Consider the following 21,184-nt stretch of genomic DNA (forward strand, 5'->3'; position numbering starts at 1 on the left):
AAGGAACTACAGTGTTTTGTCAAATGTCTACGAAAGTAAACAATAACTGACACTGAAAAAAAAGGGAGGAAAAGAAACTACTGCTCGGCCTCCCAGTTAACGTGAATATTTGACGTATACAGCTGTCAATGGCAGTGAATGAGTTTTAAGATTGTCAATGGTCATAAACCTACCCAAAATGTTGACACATGGTAATATAATACCATACCAATAGGATGTGACAATTTATGGGACTAAAGTGGTATCTTCAATGACCTATGGTGTTTGTATATGATACACATACTTTAAAACATAATTTTAAAGCAGTTGACACATGGTCATAGGACATGGGACAATGAATTGGAATAAAGTGGTGCGTTCAAGGGAACAACGGTTTTTGTAGATGCATTATCAGTCAAATATAATGGACGTATATATGTCTGCAATGTGACCCAAAAGACCTCAGCATATTTGGTAAAGTATACAAGAGAAATTATAGTCGATTTATTAACTTTCCTTGCGTTTCTCACAATACGATAATCAGGTTTACACTGTTCTTGAGCTCGACACCGAAACACCCAGTAAACTTGATTTGTCCACTTTTCTACACATTTTCGAATCCCTAACATTCATTTACAGTTGAATTCGCTTAAATATACACATTCTTTTTTCTTTATTCATCCACAAGGTTATTCAGTAGGGGGAAAAATACCACGTAGGAGGATGTGTGATTCAAAAGGGGGAGGAGGAACCAAACAGGAGACCCTCCAGTCGCCGCTCCTCCCCATCAGCATTATTTAGCCCAGTCAGTGTGAGTTTTCGGCGGCCGCGCGTACTACGCTCGCTCGGTCTGCTTCAACTTGTAAAGCATATATCCCCAGCACGGAACAAGCACATTTGGTCGGGGAATATCGGCCTTCCGTCGTCCATGGACTCATATGTGGAGCCGGTCGACCTCCGAGGTAAGCGTTTGAAGTGTGAATTGACGCTAGGAAACAGCGACTAGTGTAGCTTAGTTTAGCTACATGCTAACTCCGGTGTGGGGCGGCTCGTCGCGCCTTGGTTCCCCAAAGCTGGAGCCCCAAGCGGCGGTCGTCTTTCTGCTCTGCTCCCGCTTGGTTTTACTTCACTAAGTCTTTTTTTCCCCTCCAAATTAAAAAAACATGTATTTTAAGCACTATTGATGACAAGTTACTTAAAACCGTTTAGCCTGGCAACAAATACTTCTTAAAATCTTAAATTGTGTTAAATAAAAAAATTATAATATAAAAAAAGTGGCTCCTGTATTTCCTGTTAGCTTAAGAGTTAGTGGACTCTAGCCAAACTTTTTGTTTGGCAAATCAATTTTTTTTTAAGATAGCCTGCCAAATAAAAGTCGAGCCAATGGATTAGTTGTCGAGAAAGTGTGTTTAAGAAAGAGTTGGCCAACACTGGTGGTTTAAAAAAAATGGTCGTTGGTGTCGGACTTCTGTTAAGTGCCGGTTTACATTTAATGGTTTCTGTAACGCAACAAAATATCCAGAGTTCACGAAGGCCGACCACACAACAAGAAATATGAATATGCTTTAAAAAAATAATTACGTTGCAAGAATGTCTGGCTTGGTGTAGCTGGTGTCATATTGTTCCAATTAAATTGAGACGAGAGCAACAGTGCTTCAGAATTTAAGTCGTGTAAAAGTTGAGATAAACAAGAAATATACTTTTCGTTTTAAAGTTGTAATATTGCAATGAAAGATGTATATTTTTAAGCTAAAACAAGTGCAATGTTTTCAAAAGGATTTAATAATGTAAGAATAAATTACTATATTTTTAAGGGGACAAAGTAATATGTTTTTAGATTAAAAAGTAGTGTATTTTCAAAATTAAAGTTGTGTATTTTGGAGGATAAAGATTAATATGAAAAAAGGTGTGTATTTTTGTAATAAATTGTTTGAAAAGAATTGTAGGTTTTAGATAAAAAGTAGTGTATTTCCAAGATAAAATCTGTCTTTTGGAGTTTAAAATTGTATATTTAAGTTGTATATATTTGAGATTACGGTTGTCTATTTTCGATTAGTTTTATATTTTCAACAAAAAACTATTTCTGTGATGAGCTGTATATTTTTGAGTGTTTTGTTTATATTTTCAAGAAGGCAAATGTATATATTTTTGAGAGAACCTTATTTTCAAAATAAGTCTTATATTTTTGAGGTAAGATGTTATATTTCTAAGAAATCATGTTTTCATGGTTAGTTGTAATTGGACAAAGTCCTATATTTTGAGGAAAAGCTATGTATTTGATAGGAAAAGGAGTGTTCTTGTAGAGATTATAGTTGTAATATTACTAGAATAGTTATAAATTGTTCTGTATTTTCAAAACTTGAATGTTTTTGACAAAAAAAGCACATTTTCCTGATAAAATATTTTTATAAGTCATGTAACTACAATAATATTTGTATATCTTAGAATTATTGTTTAAATTTTATTTTTATTTTTTTAATAACTGATTAAAGTCATATTACTAGAATATAATATTTTTTTTAGATGCATACATGCAAATCAGTCACCTTTTGGTGAAATTTGCCATTTTGAACTGAAAGTAGGCAATTTACGCGACTCTTATAGATCCAATGAGTTTTTCCTTGGTGGGTTGCTGATGTCATAGGCAGTTTCGGACTCCTTGAACACGGTCAGCTAGATCCAATCCACACATCCAATTAACGGTACCTTTTCTCCGTTACAGTGATCTAAATGTCGCTCGCTACTTTGATCAATTATTGCTTATTTATCAACTATTTCGTGCACAAAACTTTGACTTCCGCATTGGGGGCTGTTTGCGACAATCCCATTTGTCCCAGTGACGTTTTAGTCTAGTTCACCAATCAAACGACACAGTCACATGACTTCACACAACGTCTTCTATCGTTTCAGCAACATTTTTGCTTATCAGATCAGCCAGTGTCGTATTTGTTGCACTTGTCTTTTGTATTTTCTCGTTGAGATGCTGCGGGTCGTGCCCTGGTTGTGGTCCCAGCGGAACCGCGAAGCACACGTCACATCGGCGACAAGAGTTGATCCGCTAGTGCATCTTGTATTAATTAGGAAACGTGCCTACACTTATCTAATTAGTTTAGGATGTTCATTTTAAATGTATTAAGCGACGGAGCGATGTTAGGGATTATGTCACAACACAGAATGAACCTCTGTATTTTCACGGCCATAAGGCGCACTTAAGTCTTACATTTCCGGGGTGTGCATTGTGCAAAACACCGGTTTGGCTAAGGTGTGTATGGGCGTTCAAAAGGTGTGTGGGCGTTCAAAGTGAAGTTGTGAGCAGCGTGGAAGCGATGGATGACAGAGGGTGAACACAGCTTTACTAAAACTAGGAGGCAGCGCCGGGCGAGTTACGCCACAATTTCTGAATGGATTGTGGCTGCTGGGTTAACGTGTCTGCTTGCACTGTTGTTTGAGCTTTCGCACGGAAACGAGAGAGACTCGAACCTGCCGTGTTTGATTGAGAACTTGCCCATCTGTTAATTTCGGTTACAGAAGATGAGGACTTTGATGGATTTATGGATGAGGATTGATAAAAAAATAACGTGAGTACATTGTTGAATACTTCAATAAAGTACAACCGAAGTCAGTTTTGCTCCCGCTGCCTTTTTAAAAACATTGTTTTAGCGTGCATGCATGCTACCGTATGTTTTAAACTAGCATATGTTTTACCATACCTGCGCCCAATAATACGGTGCGCCTTATGTATGTGTTAAATACAGCAATAGACCCCACAACTGAGACTGTGCCTTTTAATACAGTGCGCCCTAAAGTCGTGAACATACGGTAACTTCAAATTCAGAAATGGACAATAAAACAGAAAAATATTGTACTTAATATTTTCCTGGAGGATGCATTTGGGATTAGCCTTTGAAGTTGGTAATAGTGAAAAATGAAGTGAAACAGACAATGCTTTTAGTCAATTCTTTTCTGGAATGAGAGTGCTTAAAGAGGAGGTTGCTATTCATGTGGCACAGCTTGAAGCAGGCATCAGGTTGAGATGGCCCTGGCTCAAATTGGAGGCCAAAACAAAAAAGCAAAGAAATGAGCCAAATTTAATTTTAATCTTAAATATGTACATCGACATGTACTTGAGCGGCGCAAATGTTTTCTGCGTGAAGAAAATTCCTTTATTTTACCCTATTGTACTATTCAGTCTTCCAGATTGGTTAATTTATGTTACAATTCTCTGCGGGGGATTCCCCCCCCCCCCCCCCCCCCACACTATATATATATATATAGATATACATTTTTTTTTTTTTTTTGGTGACCTTTTTCATGTGTTTGGTGTCTGTAGATGTCTTATTTTCAAGAAAAAAAGTAAAAACTAAAAAGTCAGAAATTTGCAAGTTTTGCCAATTGTGTATCTAGTAGCAATGTGAATAAGACACAAGTTAGATTTTATTTTCGGGGAGCTCATCGTTTACAAGTAACTGGTATGTTGTCGTAAATTGTATTTACTGCCATTTAGTAAAGGGTAGGGATGCTCAGTACAATAAATGATGCAGAGGCACTTATTTTTATACCCCTTTTTACTTTTACTTAATTTTTTTATCCATGAACTTGTCGTTATGCTTGTATGACAGTTAAGAATGTCAAAAATGTTGCTTAAAACATTGTACGATACAGATTTGGTATATAATTTCTATTTGTGTGTTGTGTTGTTGTTGCCGTCCCCCCCCCCCAGTCATTTGTCATGTCCATGGTTGTTGTCATGTTAACTGTGCAAGGCACTGCAGTTCTTTCAGTGGTCCGTCCCGGCGGATGGGACCTCTCCAGAGACTGTGGTCTACCAGCTGCGCCCGTAATGAATGGACCGAGCTCAGGATGGGTTGCCATAGCGGGGGACACTGGCACGTGTTTATTCTGCCCTCCCGCTTTCACCACCCCTGGCTCGTGTTTGCATGTTATTTCACTCGCGCGCACACTGAATGTGAATTCGGCTTTCACTCTGTTGTGTCCTAAAGGGTTGCCGTATTTGTCCAATGTTCTCCCAAATGTAAAAAAAAAAACGTGTAAGATCTGTTTGCGCAACGCTACTTCCAAATGATCAGTTGCTTCAAAGTATACATAGCTGGAATTAAACTGCAAGTTAAAATAAGTCAAAGTTGGATATTTTCAAGATTTAAAATTTGGACATTGTCAAAATGTTTGAGATTAAAAAAAGGCTTATTTGTTGAATAAAGTTGTAATGTTGCAAGGATCATATGGTTTTGTGAAAAAAGTAGAACAAAAAAGTGTTGTATTTGTTAGTTGTATTTCTCAGATAGAAAGTTGTGTATTTTTCAGATGAGAATATAATTTTATATTTTCTTGAAAAGGTAATACTTTAGAGAATTTTTTTTTATTTTTGAAGGCCGAATGTTCCAAAAATCTATTTTTTTCTGATAGTTGTATTTGAGATTCAAAAGTTGTCATCATTTTTAAATAGTCGTTATGTTTGAGATACGAGATATTTCAGAGGAAAAAGTTGTGTATTTTTTAGATTGAGTCCATAATGTCACAAGTCTAGTTGCTTATTTTTGATAAATTTGTGTATTTGAGATTCGTCTTTTTTTTTTCTTTTAAATTAAGTCACATTTTCAAGGGTAAACTATTGTGAGTCGTATGTCTTTGAGACCGGTAGCAATTAGCATAGTTTTGATGTTAAAGATGAGGATTATCCTGATCCCGCTGGAAGGGCGGATTCAAGGTGGATGCAGGGTCGTCATAGGTTTGGATTTTTCATTATAGATATTTATTTAGTTTTGACATGATTAAAACTGAGTTGGTTTTAATTGGTCCTTAGAGCGGGTTTGTTAGTTATTAGTTTTAAATTTTTATTTAAAATGCTTTTTTAGATTTGGTATTCATTTTGGTCTTTTTTAATAGTTTTTTGTCTGGCCCAAGATTTTTTATTTTTTAATTTAAAAAAAAAAAGGGCCATAATAACTTGTTCAATAAAAATTAAACAAACGATGTAACTTAGTTATTAACTCACAACTAGCCAATGAACAACCATCCAAAAATGAAATTGGCACATTTGCACTGTATTTTATATCTTACTATGTTTAGCGGCAGCCAATACAAAGGAACTAACATTGGATTGACAGACACTTTAATCTAAGCTACAATGAATTGCTTTTGTAGCAAACTCACAAGTGCATTGTGTCTGAAAGAAGTGACAAAGAACATAATGTGCTTGAAGCAATTTGGACAATAGCCGAATTAAAATGAAACGGGTGAAGGGTAAAATTACAAGTCTGATGAATCCCGGTAGTTAACCTATTCAAAGACTTCAAATCTGGATTCTGAAATCCTGATCTCGTGGTATCTGGATCAGATTGATCCTATCTGAGAGTTCTTTGAAGAACCAGGACAAAAGCTACAAGATCAAAGTGATCCGGGATGGCAAAAAAAAAAGGATTACAAAGTCCGGATCCTTCTGATCCCGGGTTTTTTTATTTTATTATTATAATTTTTTTTCCCCTAAATACTGGGCCCATGACATTACACCCAATAGCTTGCATCCAAGAGTGTAACCCTGGAACAAAAGTAAATTTGTTGTGACTGATATGGCACAAACTAAACAAGCGGAACTTCTTGGGAGAGGGGACTTTTGGATCAATGTACCCTCACGTCCACTTAGGTAAACTCTTCCTCAAGACACCCTCCCGTTTTAATGGTCTTTTCTCCCCAGAGTGAGTACTGTGCGTTATGTCCTCCCTTGTGAGATGTGAATCGCAACACTGACCCCCCCCCCCCCCCCAAGCTTTTATCCCTAGATGACGATCTATATTTAACCCAAGTGCCCCTCTCTCATCCATTCATGTGTGTAAGCATGCATGCAGACATAAATTTACAAGGAAGTCAAACACAAGAGGTGAGGAGGAAGCGTTTATTGGAAGTCCTGCCAGTGCTTTTATGATTCTCGAGAAAGGAAGGATACGTGTGCAGGAGGGATGAATGAAGCCAAAAGCATCTGAATTCAATCAGAACAGAACATGGATATGGAAGTTGCTTAGTATTGCTAAGCAACTTTCTTAAATGAGAAATAGTGTTCCCCTGCTATATCATTTTAAAGTGATTTTTATGGTTTTTACAGTATTAAGGCAAGTCTGAATTTAGAATCGCGCACCTTATGTGTAGTACCATGTTGTGCTGCAATGTGTTTGGCAGTACTGAGGTCTGCTGGAATATGTGCAGCGTAATTAACAGCAAGGAGAGGCAGCGATGGTCCCCAACTGTGCTCTGGTAATAGTCATTCCCACAGAGCAGAGAATATTTACCTGTCAGTGTTGTTCTATGTATGTGTTGCTGCTCAGTGTGTTTTAAAGTCAGTTGTTTGAAGGGTTATAATGACCGTAACAGCTATTCTCAATTTTCGTCTGCCCGTCTATGGCATTTCGCATTATGTTCGCATTAAGCAAGCAGATTTTCGTTAGGTGAAATAATATGGTTTGATTGAAGTTGGCGTTTATATGCACCTTTAATCCGCTTTAAGTGGAACTTCACGTGACCAAACCCCAAAAACAGGTAAGTGGGCTTTCTGTATATGCTGCAACAACTAGTCTTGTCCCGGTCTCCTGCCATAGGGCTCCTCCAGTCACCTGAATTGGAATGAAGGGCTTTGACATGTTTTGCAGAATGCAGAACTTGGTTGCGTATAACCCCTATTTTCTTTTGTTGTATGAGTCAGTTTTACAGTAAACTTCAACGGGGCCTGACAAACAGCTTGAAGCAAGCCTCATTTGGAGAGCTGTGCAAGAGGGTGACCCGTGTGAAGTAATAGTTTAAAACTCTGTTACGTTTAAGTGTGGGAGGGGTAAAACTGTAAGAACAAACAAAAAAAATTGTACGGTCTCTATGGTGGATTTTATGGAACGTATCCCCCGCGATAAATGGGTTCACTGTAAACCATAATCTACAGCATTTATATGAGGTCAAGGCCAGATCAGTTCAATCTTCAATCTGGTTACGGTTGTTTTGCAAAATAAAAGCATCTGAATTCAATCAGAACTACAATACCCTATTTGTGGTGTTCTGAGTTCTTTGTTAAAGAAAACAACAGCAACAAAAAGAGAGAATTAAAATAAATTATTAAATAAACTGCCAGATCTTCCGTGATAACTCATGCTGCTATTTTGTGCGAGAGGGGCTGTCGTTTTTACCCCCCCCCCCTTTTCCGGTGCAGCGTTTGACAAGATTGAACGGGATTAGGATTAGTTGCGTGAGGCTGCCTCCTTTTAACGAGCGCTAATTGACTTGTTGGCAACAGCAGCTAAAGCAGCATCCGCCTAGTCAAGCCAGATCTGCTAACTGGCGAGCGGGTCCATTGAGGGGTGGGCATCTGCAGCGGGTGCGATTAGTCAAGCCTGTCCGACTGTGCTGTGCAGCCTCCCGTGTAAACAAACACAATCTGTTTGTTGGTTCTGCACACAATTGTTCATTGTTTATATAGCGAACGGCGGAAATATTATGATGCAGGTTAAAAAGAAAAGAAAAGAAAAAAAAATGTCTGACTTCCAACAGTTTAGCCCAAAGACTGTTAGACCACCAGTTTTAACAGAGCTCAGTCGGTTCCAGTGTCCAGGTGCTTCTCAGAAAATTCATATAAGGTGAAAAACTTCAATAGCTCAATTGAAAATGTGAAGCTCGTGTATTACTGCATGTAGGTTCACTACACGCAAAATAATTTTTTGGGGGAACAATTTTTATCATAGTTTAAAGCTTATAAAACCCCAAATGTACCATCTCGAGAAATATGAATATGAATCTTGCATAAACAAAATTATTTTAATAGTAATTTTAGACATTAGGCAAGAATTGGCCTCAGCAAAGTATTTTCTTAATCTGTAGAGTGAGTTTTACTTTCTCAGTTGAACTGCTGAAATAAAAGGACTTCTGCAATGTAATTCATTCAGATACACATGTACGTTATTTCATTTATTAGAGAGTGTACTGCTTGCTCATTTGTTGAATTTTGAATAAAATATAATCTGTCCTCAATGTGAATGAGGGTAAACTCGGGAGTTACCGTAGTTTCTCGTGTATAATGCACACCCATCTATTATACGCATCCCAAAGTTGACCTTAAAATTCTGGAAAACCCTATGTATAATGCATTTTTCAAAGCACGATTTTGGTTTTTACCCATATGATCAAAAAATGAAGTATTATCTATATTTTGTTGTATGTTTAAAAAAATTATGTAAACTTGTGAGCACAACTGTACATGTGTACAGTCATTAGTTTTTCATAACCTCTAGGTGGCAGTGGCTTATTGGAATGAAAGTGTACAGCTTTTTCATAACCTTTAGGTGGTGGCATACATTTGTAAAATGTGAGTTTTCTTTTTTTAATTTTCCCCCCCTATGCCCATGTATAATGTGCACCATTGACAATTTTTGGGGAGAAAAAAATGAGCATTATACATGAAATTACGGTAGTTTATCATTTTAATCAACTGTTCGCTGTCTGAGACTCAGGAATCAGATCAATTTGAAAGTGTTAATACGGTTTTTCCTGTCTTAAATTGAGGCGGTGGTGGTACCATTCTGACCACTTGCATGTGTACTTGTACTCCCCCTCCCCCCCCCCCCTCACTGACTCTGTTTTACTGTTTTTTGTGTGTCTGTGTGTTTTACAGTCGCTTGGCAGTGAGTGAGCCGGTTCCTGTCCACCCAGTAGGACCAGTTCCTGTTATCCCGCTGCAGTCCGTCACTATGGGACAATAGCGGACGGAATCCATGCTCTTCCTCCATCCCACCCACCCCTCTTGCACCCTCTTCACAGAAACCCCTGTCACCCAATAACAAACAAACACATCCCACCCCACCTGTCTCCACATCCAGTCAGGCGGTGAAGTGGACAGCAGTCTTGTAATCTTGCAAAAGTGTAGTGCTTGCATACGCTTACGCTTTTGACATGGCAACAGTTGTTTTTGTTGTTGCTGTAGAGTTGCTCAGGGGACAACACAAGCGAGTGCAGGAGGCAGCATAAAGCTTGCAAAAGGCCAAAAAAACATCGGTCGGTACTGCCAAAGGGCATGGAATTCATCACGGGGTGATAAGCACACCATGCGGCACCGGCATCGCCCCCTCTCGCCAGTCAGAGATTGGACCAAAAGTCAACTTTGGAAATATTTGGAACATACTTAAACTGCAATGAAAAATGGAGGAATGATTTTTTTTCCTTATTTGGAATATCTTTGCCATTTGTCTATTTGGTGGTCAACTGAAGTGAAAGCCCACCATAAGTGCCTTTACATTGCATGACTTTTGTCTATATTTTTCTACTCTTTGACTTCATATCAGGATTGCTTATGACATGACCAACAAATAGCTGGCAATCCTCAACTTCCTTCTCCAACATACTTTTAGATAGAACGCAGACTTTTGCACATAGCCTCCGTTCCATACCACCGCCATGGTCACTCTGCAGTCCAAATGGCGTTATCTGTTCATGCTCCTGGGCATCCAACTGGTAGTCATGGCGCTGCTGTCCCGGGAGGGCTATCAGAAAAGGGTCAACTACTTCATACGGATCTTCCGCAAATCGGAGCCCGCCGCCGGGTCGGCTCGGAACCACACGGCGGCTGGTGTGCCTGTAGGATACGTGTACGCTAACCTCTCCCACCTGTACAAGGCGCAGAACAATGGAGATGTTTACTACTGTCCCAAAACGTCGCCTCTCTTAGGTGGGTTCTCTAGTGTGCTCTGGTTCGACCCAAGATGGCTTATATTGGATACTTCCACTGTTGCTTTCATGTTCAGTTTTTCAACCGACAGCGGGTATGGAAAGTATTCAGACACCCTTACATTTTTCAATTTTTTTTAGTTTTTTTTAAAATATTGCAGCCATTTGCTAAAATCATTTGTTCATTTTTTTCCCACATTAATGTGCACACAGCCCCCCATATTGACAGAAAAAAAATGGAATTGTTGAAATTTTTGCAGATTTATTAAAAAAGAAAAACTGAAATATCACACAGCCATAAGTATTTAGTAGGAGCACATTTTGAGCTAACACAGCCATGAGTCTCTTTGGGAATGATGCAACAAGTTTTTCACACCTGGATTTCGGGATCCTCTGCCATTCCTCCTTTCAGATCTTCTCCAGTTCTGTCAGGTTGGATGGTGAACATTGGTAGGCAGCCATTTTCAGGTCTTTCCAGAGATGCTCAATTGGGTTTAAGTCAGGGCTCTGGCTGGGCCATTCAAGAACAGTCATGGAGTTGTTCTGAAGCCACTCCTTTTGGTATTTTAGGTGTGTGCTTAGGGTTATTGTCTTGTTTGAAGGTGAACCTTCGGCCCAGTCTGAGGTTCTGAGCGCTCTGAAGGAGGTTTTCATCCAGGATATCCCTGTACTTGGCCGCATTCATCTTTCCTTCGATTGCAACCAGTCATCCTGTCCTTGCGGCTGAATAACACCCACAGCATGATGCTGCCACCACCATGCTTCACCTTTGTGGCTGTATTGGACAGGTGATGAGCAGTGCCTGGTTTCATCCACACATGCCACTTAGAATTAAGGCCAACAATTTCTATCTTTGTCTCATCAGACAAGAGAATCTTATTTCTCACACTGTTAGAGCCCTTCAGGTGTTTTTAGCAAACTCCATGCGGGCTTTTATGCGTCTTGTCTGAGGAGAGGTTTCCGTCGGGCCACTCTGCCATAAATCCTCGACTGGTGGCTGGTGGAGGACTGCAGTGATGGTTGACTTTCTACAACTTTCGCCCATCTCCAGACTGCATCTCTGGAGCTCAGCCACAGTGATCTTTGGGTTCTTCTTACCTCTCTCACCAAGGCTCCTCTCCCCCAATTGCTCAGTTTGGCCGGATAGCCAGCTCTAGGAAGGGTTCTGGTCGTCCCAAACGTCTTCCATTTAAGGATTATGGAGGCTTTTTTTTTTTTTGTAACCTTGGCCAGATCTGTGCCTTGCCACAATTCTGTCTCTGAGCTCTTCAGGCACTTCCTTTGACCTCATGATTCTCATTTGCGCTGAGATGCACTGTGAGCTGTAAAGTCTTAAATAGACAGGGGCGTGGCTTTCCTTATAAAGTCCAATCAGTATAATCAAACACAGCTGTACTCCAATGAAGGTTTAGAACCATTTTAAGGATTATCAGAAGAAATGGACAGCTCCCGAGTTAAATATGTCACACCAAAGGGTCTGAATACTTATTGCTGTGTGATATTTCAGTTTTTCTTTTTTAATCAGCAAAAATTTCACAATTCTGTTATTTTTCTTTCAATATAGGGTGCTGTGTGTAAATTGAGGAAAAAAAATTACTTAAATGATTTTAACGAATGGCTTACGACCCTTGTCCTGCATGCTTCCTCTCCTGTCCTGTCCTATCTTGTCCTGTCCTTCCCTCACAGGGTGTAGCACTGATGCCCCATACAACACTCATATCTGTCATTGTTCTAGACTCTGTGTGTGTGTGTGTGTGTGTATATAAGGATTTACTTTTCTCATCTTGTTTACGGTTAGTGCTTTGTCTTTTGTCTTCTTTTGTCACTCCCCTCTAGAAACCTTGTTCTGTTCGACTGATCGACTCTGATTCTCAATAAATATCCATTATAATACGAAGAAACCAAAGCGGCAGCTTAAAAACTCCACTGTGACAGTAAAACTTTTTTCTGGCATAAAAGGGATACAGGCCCTCTATTCTGCTTGACCTAACAGCACAACAGTATCAAAAAAAAAAAAGAATTTGGTGCCTTGAAAGACATTTTTTATTTATTTTTTAAATTTTTTTACCTTAAAGATAATCTGGACTGTCTTTAGTTGACTGTAAACGTATTCGTGCCTTACAAAGTTGGTGCCCACAGACCGCCAATATAAAAATTGTGACCGGCACTTGTTGACTGAGGTTCCCGTTGCTTACAAATATAGCCCAAGGATACCATACCTTGTTACCACATTTGGTATCTTGGGAGCAAGGTCCCCCCCCCCAACACCATCAAAGAATCCTTATTGCCACTAGTCAACTGCATGCCCAAGGTTCCCCAGTCTGGCAAAGTTGGCACAGTCATACAAATGGTACCCCAGGAAATTAAGTGTCTTGAGAGCGGGTCTTTCTCCCATTGAGATAATACAGAATGTCACAAGTTAACAGAGCGATGCTCCCTAGGCTGACAAAGAAAACAACACATGACCAAATTTGGTACCTTTTTCGAAGTTAAGCAACCTGCTTCAATCTTAAAATGTGCATGACCGTTGACATTTTATTTAAGAACCGACAGGTTTTTTTATTTTCCCTGACTTCTAGCTCTCACCCTCAAGACTCCGATGTAACAAAGCAGTTAAGATGACAGACAAGTGGATTTTTACCAAAATAATTTTCTTTAATCATGAAACTGTGAGAACTGAAAAGGCATTTTGCACAGAAAATTGATGAGTCAACTTTTGAACGTTTGTGGGGAAAAAAAGCAGAAAAAGCTTTTAGAAGACGCACTTTTGAGTTTTCTAGTTTCAGGTTCTTTTCAGCAGAAATTTTATAAGGCTGCAGGGGCAAAACACTTGAGGCTCTTTAAAGAGGATCATTCAGTTTCAGTTTATTTTTGAAAGGGGACAATGCAATTTCATAAAACACATGAAGTACACATGGCTAATTCTGGCTCATGTGATTCATATTCCTTTTTGTTTGATATCCTGCATGATAAATGAGAATTCCTTGCCACACACTTGTCACGCACAACCTGAAACATCCTGATCCTAGTTTGCTCTTTGAAAAACAGTCTGAACTTGTTCCCTTTTGTACTGTCGGTGATGTCACACATACTGTAAACTTCTGTACCTTCATTACCTGCTGACAAAAGTTGTTAGCATGGAAATGTTTCCTACCCAGAGGAAACTTTACAGAGACTGTGGTGTTTAAGTACCATGGAATGTGGTTTGATTGATTTGTGATGGTAGGATTGCCTCACAATGGAAATTCCTTTTCATTACAAATTCACTTGGTTTCCAAGTGTGTGGTCAGGCTGGGTTAGCTGGCTGGGCGAGATGTTTGCAGTGATGTTTCAAGAACTAGTTGTAAATGTATATTTGTGATGAAAAATCTAGTAACTGTTGCTTGTGTTGTGTTATTGGACAAATAAGATTTTCATTGGCCAGTTCAGGGTGTATCCTGCCTCTTGCCCAAAGATAGCTGGGATAGGCTCCAGCACGCCCGCAACACTAGTGAGGAGCATTTGTCCCTCCTACAAATGGGATTATCACAGATGTGCTGTATTGTGTTGCAGTGTGGTTTTTATTTGGCAAAATCATATCGCAAAAAATAAAAATGGGGAAAAATAGTGATATTTCTATATACAGTATCGCATTGTCATGATACAGTATCAGTATACCATTCATCCGTTTTCTACACAGCTTATCCTCGCTAGGGACGCGGGTATGGTTGACCCTATCCCAGCTAACTGCGGGCAGGAGGCGGTGTACACCCTGAACTTGTTGCCAGCCAATCGCAGGGCACACATAAACAAACAACCATTCGCACTCGCATTTATACCGACAGACAATTTAGTCTCAAATTCACCTACCATGCATGTTTTTGGGGTTTTGGAGGAAACCGCAGTACCTGGAGAAAACCCACGAAGGCACGGGGAGAACATGCGAACTCCACACATGCGAGGCCGGGTTTGAACCCCGGTTCTCAGAACTGTGAGCCAGATGTGCTAACCAGTGAACTAACCGTGCCGCCTATCAGAATACCAAAATTAGATATTGATACTTTCGCTGCCCGACATCCAAGTCAATATAGATTCATAGTTCCGAACGCAATTCCATCTAATTTAACTGTCACAATTGAGTTTTTTAAAAATAGTTGACAATAATCAATTCTCCTTCCTGAAAAATATTAATTGGAAAAGTACTTTTTATTGGACGTTATACATTAATTTACTGAATTTGCAAGAAACTTCCTACAATCACTATTGTCAAAGCAATGGATTAGCAACAAGGTGAGTTGACAAAAATGACGGTCTGTCAAAATGCAGGTCTGGTTGGAACGGCCACTTCAACCCGAGAAAACGCAGGAAGAATTTTGAAAATCGGATTATGAGTTCCAGAGAAATTGAGTTTTTTGTATTGGGAAAAAAATTGCCTTTTAGGGCAATGCTTTTGTATGATATTGCCTATCGAGCATCTGGTCAGAAAACCGCTTTTGATTTTGAGTAAAACGACACAATTCCTCACCGGTTCATTTTGTCTGCTACACGGGGAACACGTTCTCCGATAAGATCAGAATCATCTTTATTTGCCAAGTATGTCCAAAATACACAAGGAATTTGTCTCTGGTAGTTAGAGCCGCTCTAGTACGACAACAGACAGTCAATTTACAGAACGCTTTGGAGACAGAAAGACATTGACAAAAAAAGAAAACAGTCACTGAGCAGTAAAGGGTTGCTAGTTATCTGGTAATGCCGGTACATTTTTAAAATTATTATTATTATTATTATTATTATTTTTTTTTTTAAAGATGACAAGTTCTAGTTAAGAATTTTCAGCGGTCGCTTGTATGGACTGAAATTCTAAGACATTGTCGTGTCAAAATTACCATGTCGTTTGAAATGGCGTCACTTGCCCTAAAAACTCGATATATAGGTATTGTGACATTATAGGAGGTTACCCCCCCTCCCCCTTCAACACACCGATTATCACTGGTAGTAATCATTAGCAAAATATAGCACGAGTTTCTCTGCAAACAATTCCTCACCCGTACTGTCAATCTGTTACGGTATTGTCTGACTTAATGTGACAAGAAGCTCTGTGTGTGTGTGTGTGTGTGTGTGTGTGTGTGTGTGTGTGTGTGTGTGTGTGTGACATCTGTGTATGCATGAGTGTGCAAGTGCACGTCATGCGAAGGTGCGCTGCTCAGGAAGAGATCTTGCGTGACGTGTGCGTGTTTGCTTTGTGGCGCAGGTTTGGTGACTGCGATCGTGGACAGTTAGCGAGCAAATAGAATCATCACTGTGAAGTGCAGTGTTGTACGTCCAATAAAGCCCAACCCCGAGGCATATGTGCCTCTGTGCCTTTCTTGCTGCCCGTCTCTCACTCACTTGCGGCAACCTGTAAAAGGGAGTTAATCCCGAGGGAGGCAGCTTTGGTCCTGGAGGAAACCTCTTCCTGCCTCCTTTACCACGGTGGGGTGACCGAACAGGAACAGTTAACTCATTGCTAAATTTATTAGTGCTCAGAATTAGAGTAACTTGCGATACCATACCACGATATTTTGCAAACGATTATTGCAAATTCAGTGGTTATGCCATAATCACTGATACCTGATGTAGGTGTAAGGATACTCTATCGGGAAAGATGATTAGCTGGTATATCATGATTTAGTATCAGAAGCTACCGTCTATTGTTAGGTGGATTACGACTGAGAGTCACAGAGTAACTTGGGCTATAGTACAGTGATATTTTTCAAACGGTATTGTTATGATACATGACGCGATAATAATTCTAAGAAAATCATCCAAGATATGTCACTGTAACTGGAGAAGGAAAGGAATGTGCGAGAGATTCCTGATAACGCTTCAGCGACAGTATCATTATCTTTATTGTGACAGACAGGATATGGTAATTAATATTTTTGTCCCACTCTATTGGTCTGTATAGCTCAGTGGTGCTTAACTTGAGCAGAGGTACTCAACCCCGCAGGTTTCATGCGTCCATTCATGGAACCCTTACTAATTGGAAAAATTGTTTATTTACTATATACAGTATGTTATTTGTGCACAAAAGGAACCATGCATCCGTTGCACACAGTCACTGTTTTGAAAGAACAAATTCAACAAAACATGAATTTAAAACATAATTAAATTAAAAATTGAATTAAATGACAATTTACTGAAAATTAATGAATTTACTGTTGCCATTCACCTTGGCAAGTGTCACTCATATCATTTTTGCAACAAAGGTCCATTCCTTTGTTTTTATGCGTATAGTCTCCAAAATGTGGGCTGCTACTCCGTGCTGGCGTATCTCATAATTCGTCTCCTATTCAGGGGCCAAAATTTACTTTTTGACCGAATTGGCCGGTAGATGTAAAAAATCCACTGGCAAAGCAGCATACTTCTTACCGGACAAAATGTTTATTTTTTTCATAGGGCTGCATAATGTATCAGAAAGAAAAAAATATTGTCATAGCAATAATGGCACATGCAATGTGTGTATATGTGTGTCCAGCCCTCATTTTCCACATATTTCTATAATACAGTATTATGTTGGATGCAAACTGAGAGAAGTCACAGCAACATTAAACAACAGCAATAAGAAAATAGTTGCATTTAACATCCATAAAGTCTGGCCCCACACATTCCTCGTGGAGGCTGCTGTTGCATTACAGCACCCGTGGGATCATCCTCCCTGGCACGTGTGCGTCTGTTTAATTTTTCATCACTGAAAACTTTTAAGGGACTTTAAGTAGCTTTGAGGCTGAATCATCAGGCTGTCAATGTTTCATTTAATTTGGTTTTAAAGTGTTGGAATTTTGCTCGTAAAACTGCTGCTTGCTTGTGTTTCGCAAAAAAAAAAAAAAAAAAAAAGACAGTTTGTATAAACACTGAAATGGTTAAGTGCATGTAAACTTAGTGTTTATTTCCTCTTGTAAATTGTAATGCAAGTAAATGTTATTTATATATTTATGGGGTACAAAAGTAAAAACATGATGACAGCTCTGTATTGAAAAAGTAAAATGCAGGTATACTTAAGATTTCCTACTTGTTAGGGTTACTGTTATTATTTGGTGGGTTTTTAAGTAATACCTAATTAAGTAGCATATTTGCAGCATTGTGACAATTCCTAGTACTTTCTTCGTCAAACCCCATTCATTTATTGCCTCTGGCCACGGCGTGAATTGATTCAGAGGATTTGCTTAATCGAAATTGAATTGCGGGGGAAAGAATTGCAATGCATTGATAAATTGATATTTTTACTCACCCCGTACTCGTATAGCTCGCTCTATCTTTGTCCACTGTATATCTATATTTACAACAGTTCTATCCCTATATACTGCATCCACAGTATCTTGTTCAATCTACATTAGTGTCTATCTTTATACAGTATGTACATGTTGAGCTTTTATTCACATAATTTTTACATATCGTCTCAGGTGGGCCGATCCACGTAAGCTTCCCGTCTGGCCTCACGTTGGCCCAGGTGCAGCGCAAGAATCCGCTGGTGGAACGCGGTGGGCGCTACCGGCCACCTGACTGCGAGGCTCTCCACCGAACAGCCGTGGTCATCCCCCACCGCCTCCGGGAGCACCACCTCAAGTTCCTGCTCTACTACCTGCACCCATTCCTGCAGCGACAGCAGTTGAATTACGCAATCTATGTCATCCACCAGGTCAGTTGTTAACATCTGTTGATTTTCCATTAGTGCTTGTCCTCGTTTTGATTGCAGGTGATCTGGACCCTATCCCAGCTGGTCCACCTTGGACTGGTTGCTAGCCAAATGCAGGGCACATAAAGGCAGACAGACTGGTCGCTAGAGAATATCACGCCACATGTAGACATGCCAAGTGTTCCGGTTTAGCCATATTTTGTTACGGGCAGTTGGCATGTGTTCCGCTATTACGGGGAAGTCCAAAATGTTCCAGAGAGGAAGAGACTACGTGTGCGGTCATTTAACATGAAGTTTCCAGTGATTAAACGACCGAGTGGCTATCACCCGGTTGATGTCCAAGTACCGGGGCAAGTGATTGGCTGACACAAGATTTGGACTTTACCAGCGAATCGCAATAACGTTTGTTGATGTCATCGCATTTTCCTCCCTGTTTTAAAAAAAAAAAAAAAATTGCTTCAAGCCCACCTGACTATGGGTACGTTTGGAAATATACTCCCAGCGCCCTCTGAAGCACTCCGGCCCATTCAGAAACTCTGAGTGCAGTTGGAATGTGCTGAACACACACATTCTCAGAGTAGAGTTCGGGCGTCAGATTGAATTTTCGAACGCCGACCCTACGATTTGGCAGCTCTGTGGCTGCGGGTGCCTAGCAACTACCTGCTAGATTGGCTAACACGGCGCTCTTCTAGAAGTCTCTTATCATTGCCTCCATGGCGGCGAATGAGATACAGTTCTGACAGATATTGTTATCACAAAAGAAGGACGAGTAGTAATTAACAGAAGACTGCTAAGCCATGCTAAACTGGCACTATCGTTAAATGTTCATTCATTTTCCATACCCCTTATCCTCACTAGGGTCGCGGGCATGCTGGAGCCTATCCCAGCTGACACTGGGGGAGAGGAGGGGTACACCCTGGACTGGTTGCCAGCCAATCGCAGGGCCCATATAAACAAACAACTATTCACATTCATGCGTACGGACAATTTAGAGTCTTCAATTAACTTAACACGCATGTTTTGGGATGTGGGAGGAAACCGGAGTACCAAGACCAAACCCATGGAGGCACGGGGAGAACAAGCGAACTCCGCACAGGCGAGGCGGAATTTGAACCCAAGTCCTCAGAAATGAATGTCTGTGTGTGAACAATAGCGTCTGTTGAATTAAGAAAATTATACATCTCCTTTTACCATTCAGAAAAAAAAAAGGGGGACGTTTATTTGGGGGAGTCAGTTATTTGTTGTGTTGCTGTTGTAGCCTATACAGTATTGGTTTTGGATAAAAACGTAATTAATTTTGGAAACGAATGCGGTGGAAGCGAAGGCCTCCGTTTACTTCTGATTTAGTTCAACTTACGTTTGTTACAATCAAACTATATTTGTCTCTTTCGATGTGTAAACCTTTGGAAAAGCAATGAAAACCCTGTATCAATCTCTGTTATCTAGAAGGCTGCTACATTTATGAAATGAGAGTTTTCAATTAGAGGTTATCCGGTTATACTCAAACACACACAAAACACAACAGGAAGTGTAATTTTATAGAAAATGTAATTAAATCTAAAAGGGAAACTTACAGGGAAACGATACAAAGGGATTTTACTAAAAAAATAAATAAATGGTAATAAAAATAATTAAAAAACAGGCGGAAAAAGGAAAAAATAAGTTGTTCTTCACGTGTTCTGTGGGAGAATCCAACCGTTTCTCTCACTGCTTTTTGTCATGGACCCGCCGGTAAATCAGAGAGCTCACGCTTGGGAGGAAGCATAACTTGTATTTTTAACAGCAGTTTCTCTGATTGGCTGGTGGTGGACAATTAAGGCCGGGAAGCCGAGTCGCGATCCCAGGTTTTGCGTAGGCCCGTACCATGTGGTCCAAAGAAAGGAAGGTGGGGGTAACTGAGGAGGAACAGAGAGATGAGAGAAAAAAGGCGCAAGCAAAGGCTTAAATACCCAGGTGGCGTGTCTAAGGGTCAGGGGAAGTGGAGAAGACCATGCCCATCGACTCGAATTTAGTCTACTATTAGGCCCATAAAGAAAATAGGTTTAAAAAAATCACATATTAATCCAAAATACTCCCAACTTTGTTCTCTCACTCATAGATAAAGCATATAGAATGATTGTCTCAAGTCTTGGCAAATCACCTAATTGTTCAATACAACATCATTTCGTACTGTTTGGCTTCAAATCAAGAGGACAGTCCTCAAAGTCTCGTAGCCGAACCTGTAAACTGACACATTGACACAGACAGCAAGGCATACATTTAGAATATTCATGGAGCTTTGTTTGTTACCAACGTGGGATTTCAGTGTCCGCAGGCAGTGTCTCCAACCACCACTGGGGGGTGGTTGTTTTCTGTTGTTCAATAGTCATCAATCATTTCTTTCCCCCCCAGCCACGCTGTGCCAGTCATGAGATTTACAACCAGTTTAATGGTGTCAGATGATATAAATCAGATTTCCTGTGTCTTGTTAAAACAATCTGGCTGGTTGAGGTTCAGGAAGCAGGAATACAACAGTTTTATCAGTTCTTGGGGTTGCCATCACAACCGGGTCATAGTCACGACACCGTTTTGGTTAGGAAAGGAGTCCTCTCCAGTTAACTCCTAAATGATTGTGTGTGCTGCAGCTGTAGGGTGAGAGGAGGGAGCATGCTGTGACAATGCGAGAGATTGTGTGATTTCCGAAGACGAAAAACATTGCGGCGCCCTTTGCACAGTCTTGAAGAAGAAAAAAAACGCTACAGGATAACATTTTGTCTTTTTCAACGGCGGATGGTCGCTTCGTTCTTTTCTTTTTTTCCTTCGCGAGCAGCGCTAACTTACAGAGCCACTTGCTATCCGCGC

At 40.0% G+C, this 21,184-nt stretch overlaps 1 protein-coding gene across 1 annotated transcript in view; it reads left to right on the top strand.

Annotated features, from left to right (window-relative positions):
* Window positions 1-767: 767 nt before the first annotated feature.
* Window positions 768-21,184, top strand: part of si:dkey-199f5.8 (beta-1,4-galactosyltransferase 3) — a 28,339-nt gene continuing 7,922 nt past the window's right edge. The window contains exons 1-3 of the mRNA XM_061674108.1: window positions 768-941; window positions 9,641-10,690; window positions 18,111-18,346. Of these exons, the coding sequence (XP_061530092.1) occupies window positions 10,420-10,690; window positions 18,111-18,346 (507 nt within the window). The 5' untranslated portion in view covers window positions 768-941; window positions 9,641-10,419. The remainder of the gene's footprint in view (window positions 942-9,640; window positions 10,691-18,110; window positions 18,347-21,184) is intronic.

The sequence above is a fragment of the Phycodurus eques genome, chromosome 4 (assembly GCF_024500275.1).
Source record: "Phycodurus eques isolate BA_2022a chromosome 4, UOR_Pequ_1.1, whole genome shotgun sequence".
Lineage (NCBI taxonomy): Eukaryota > Metazoa > Chordata > Actinopteri > Syngnathiformes > Syngnathidae > Phycodurus > Phycodurus eques.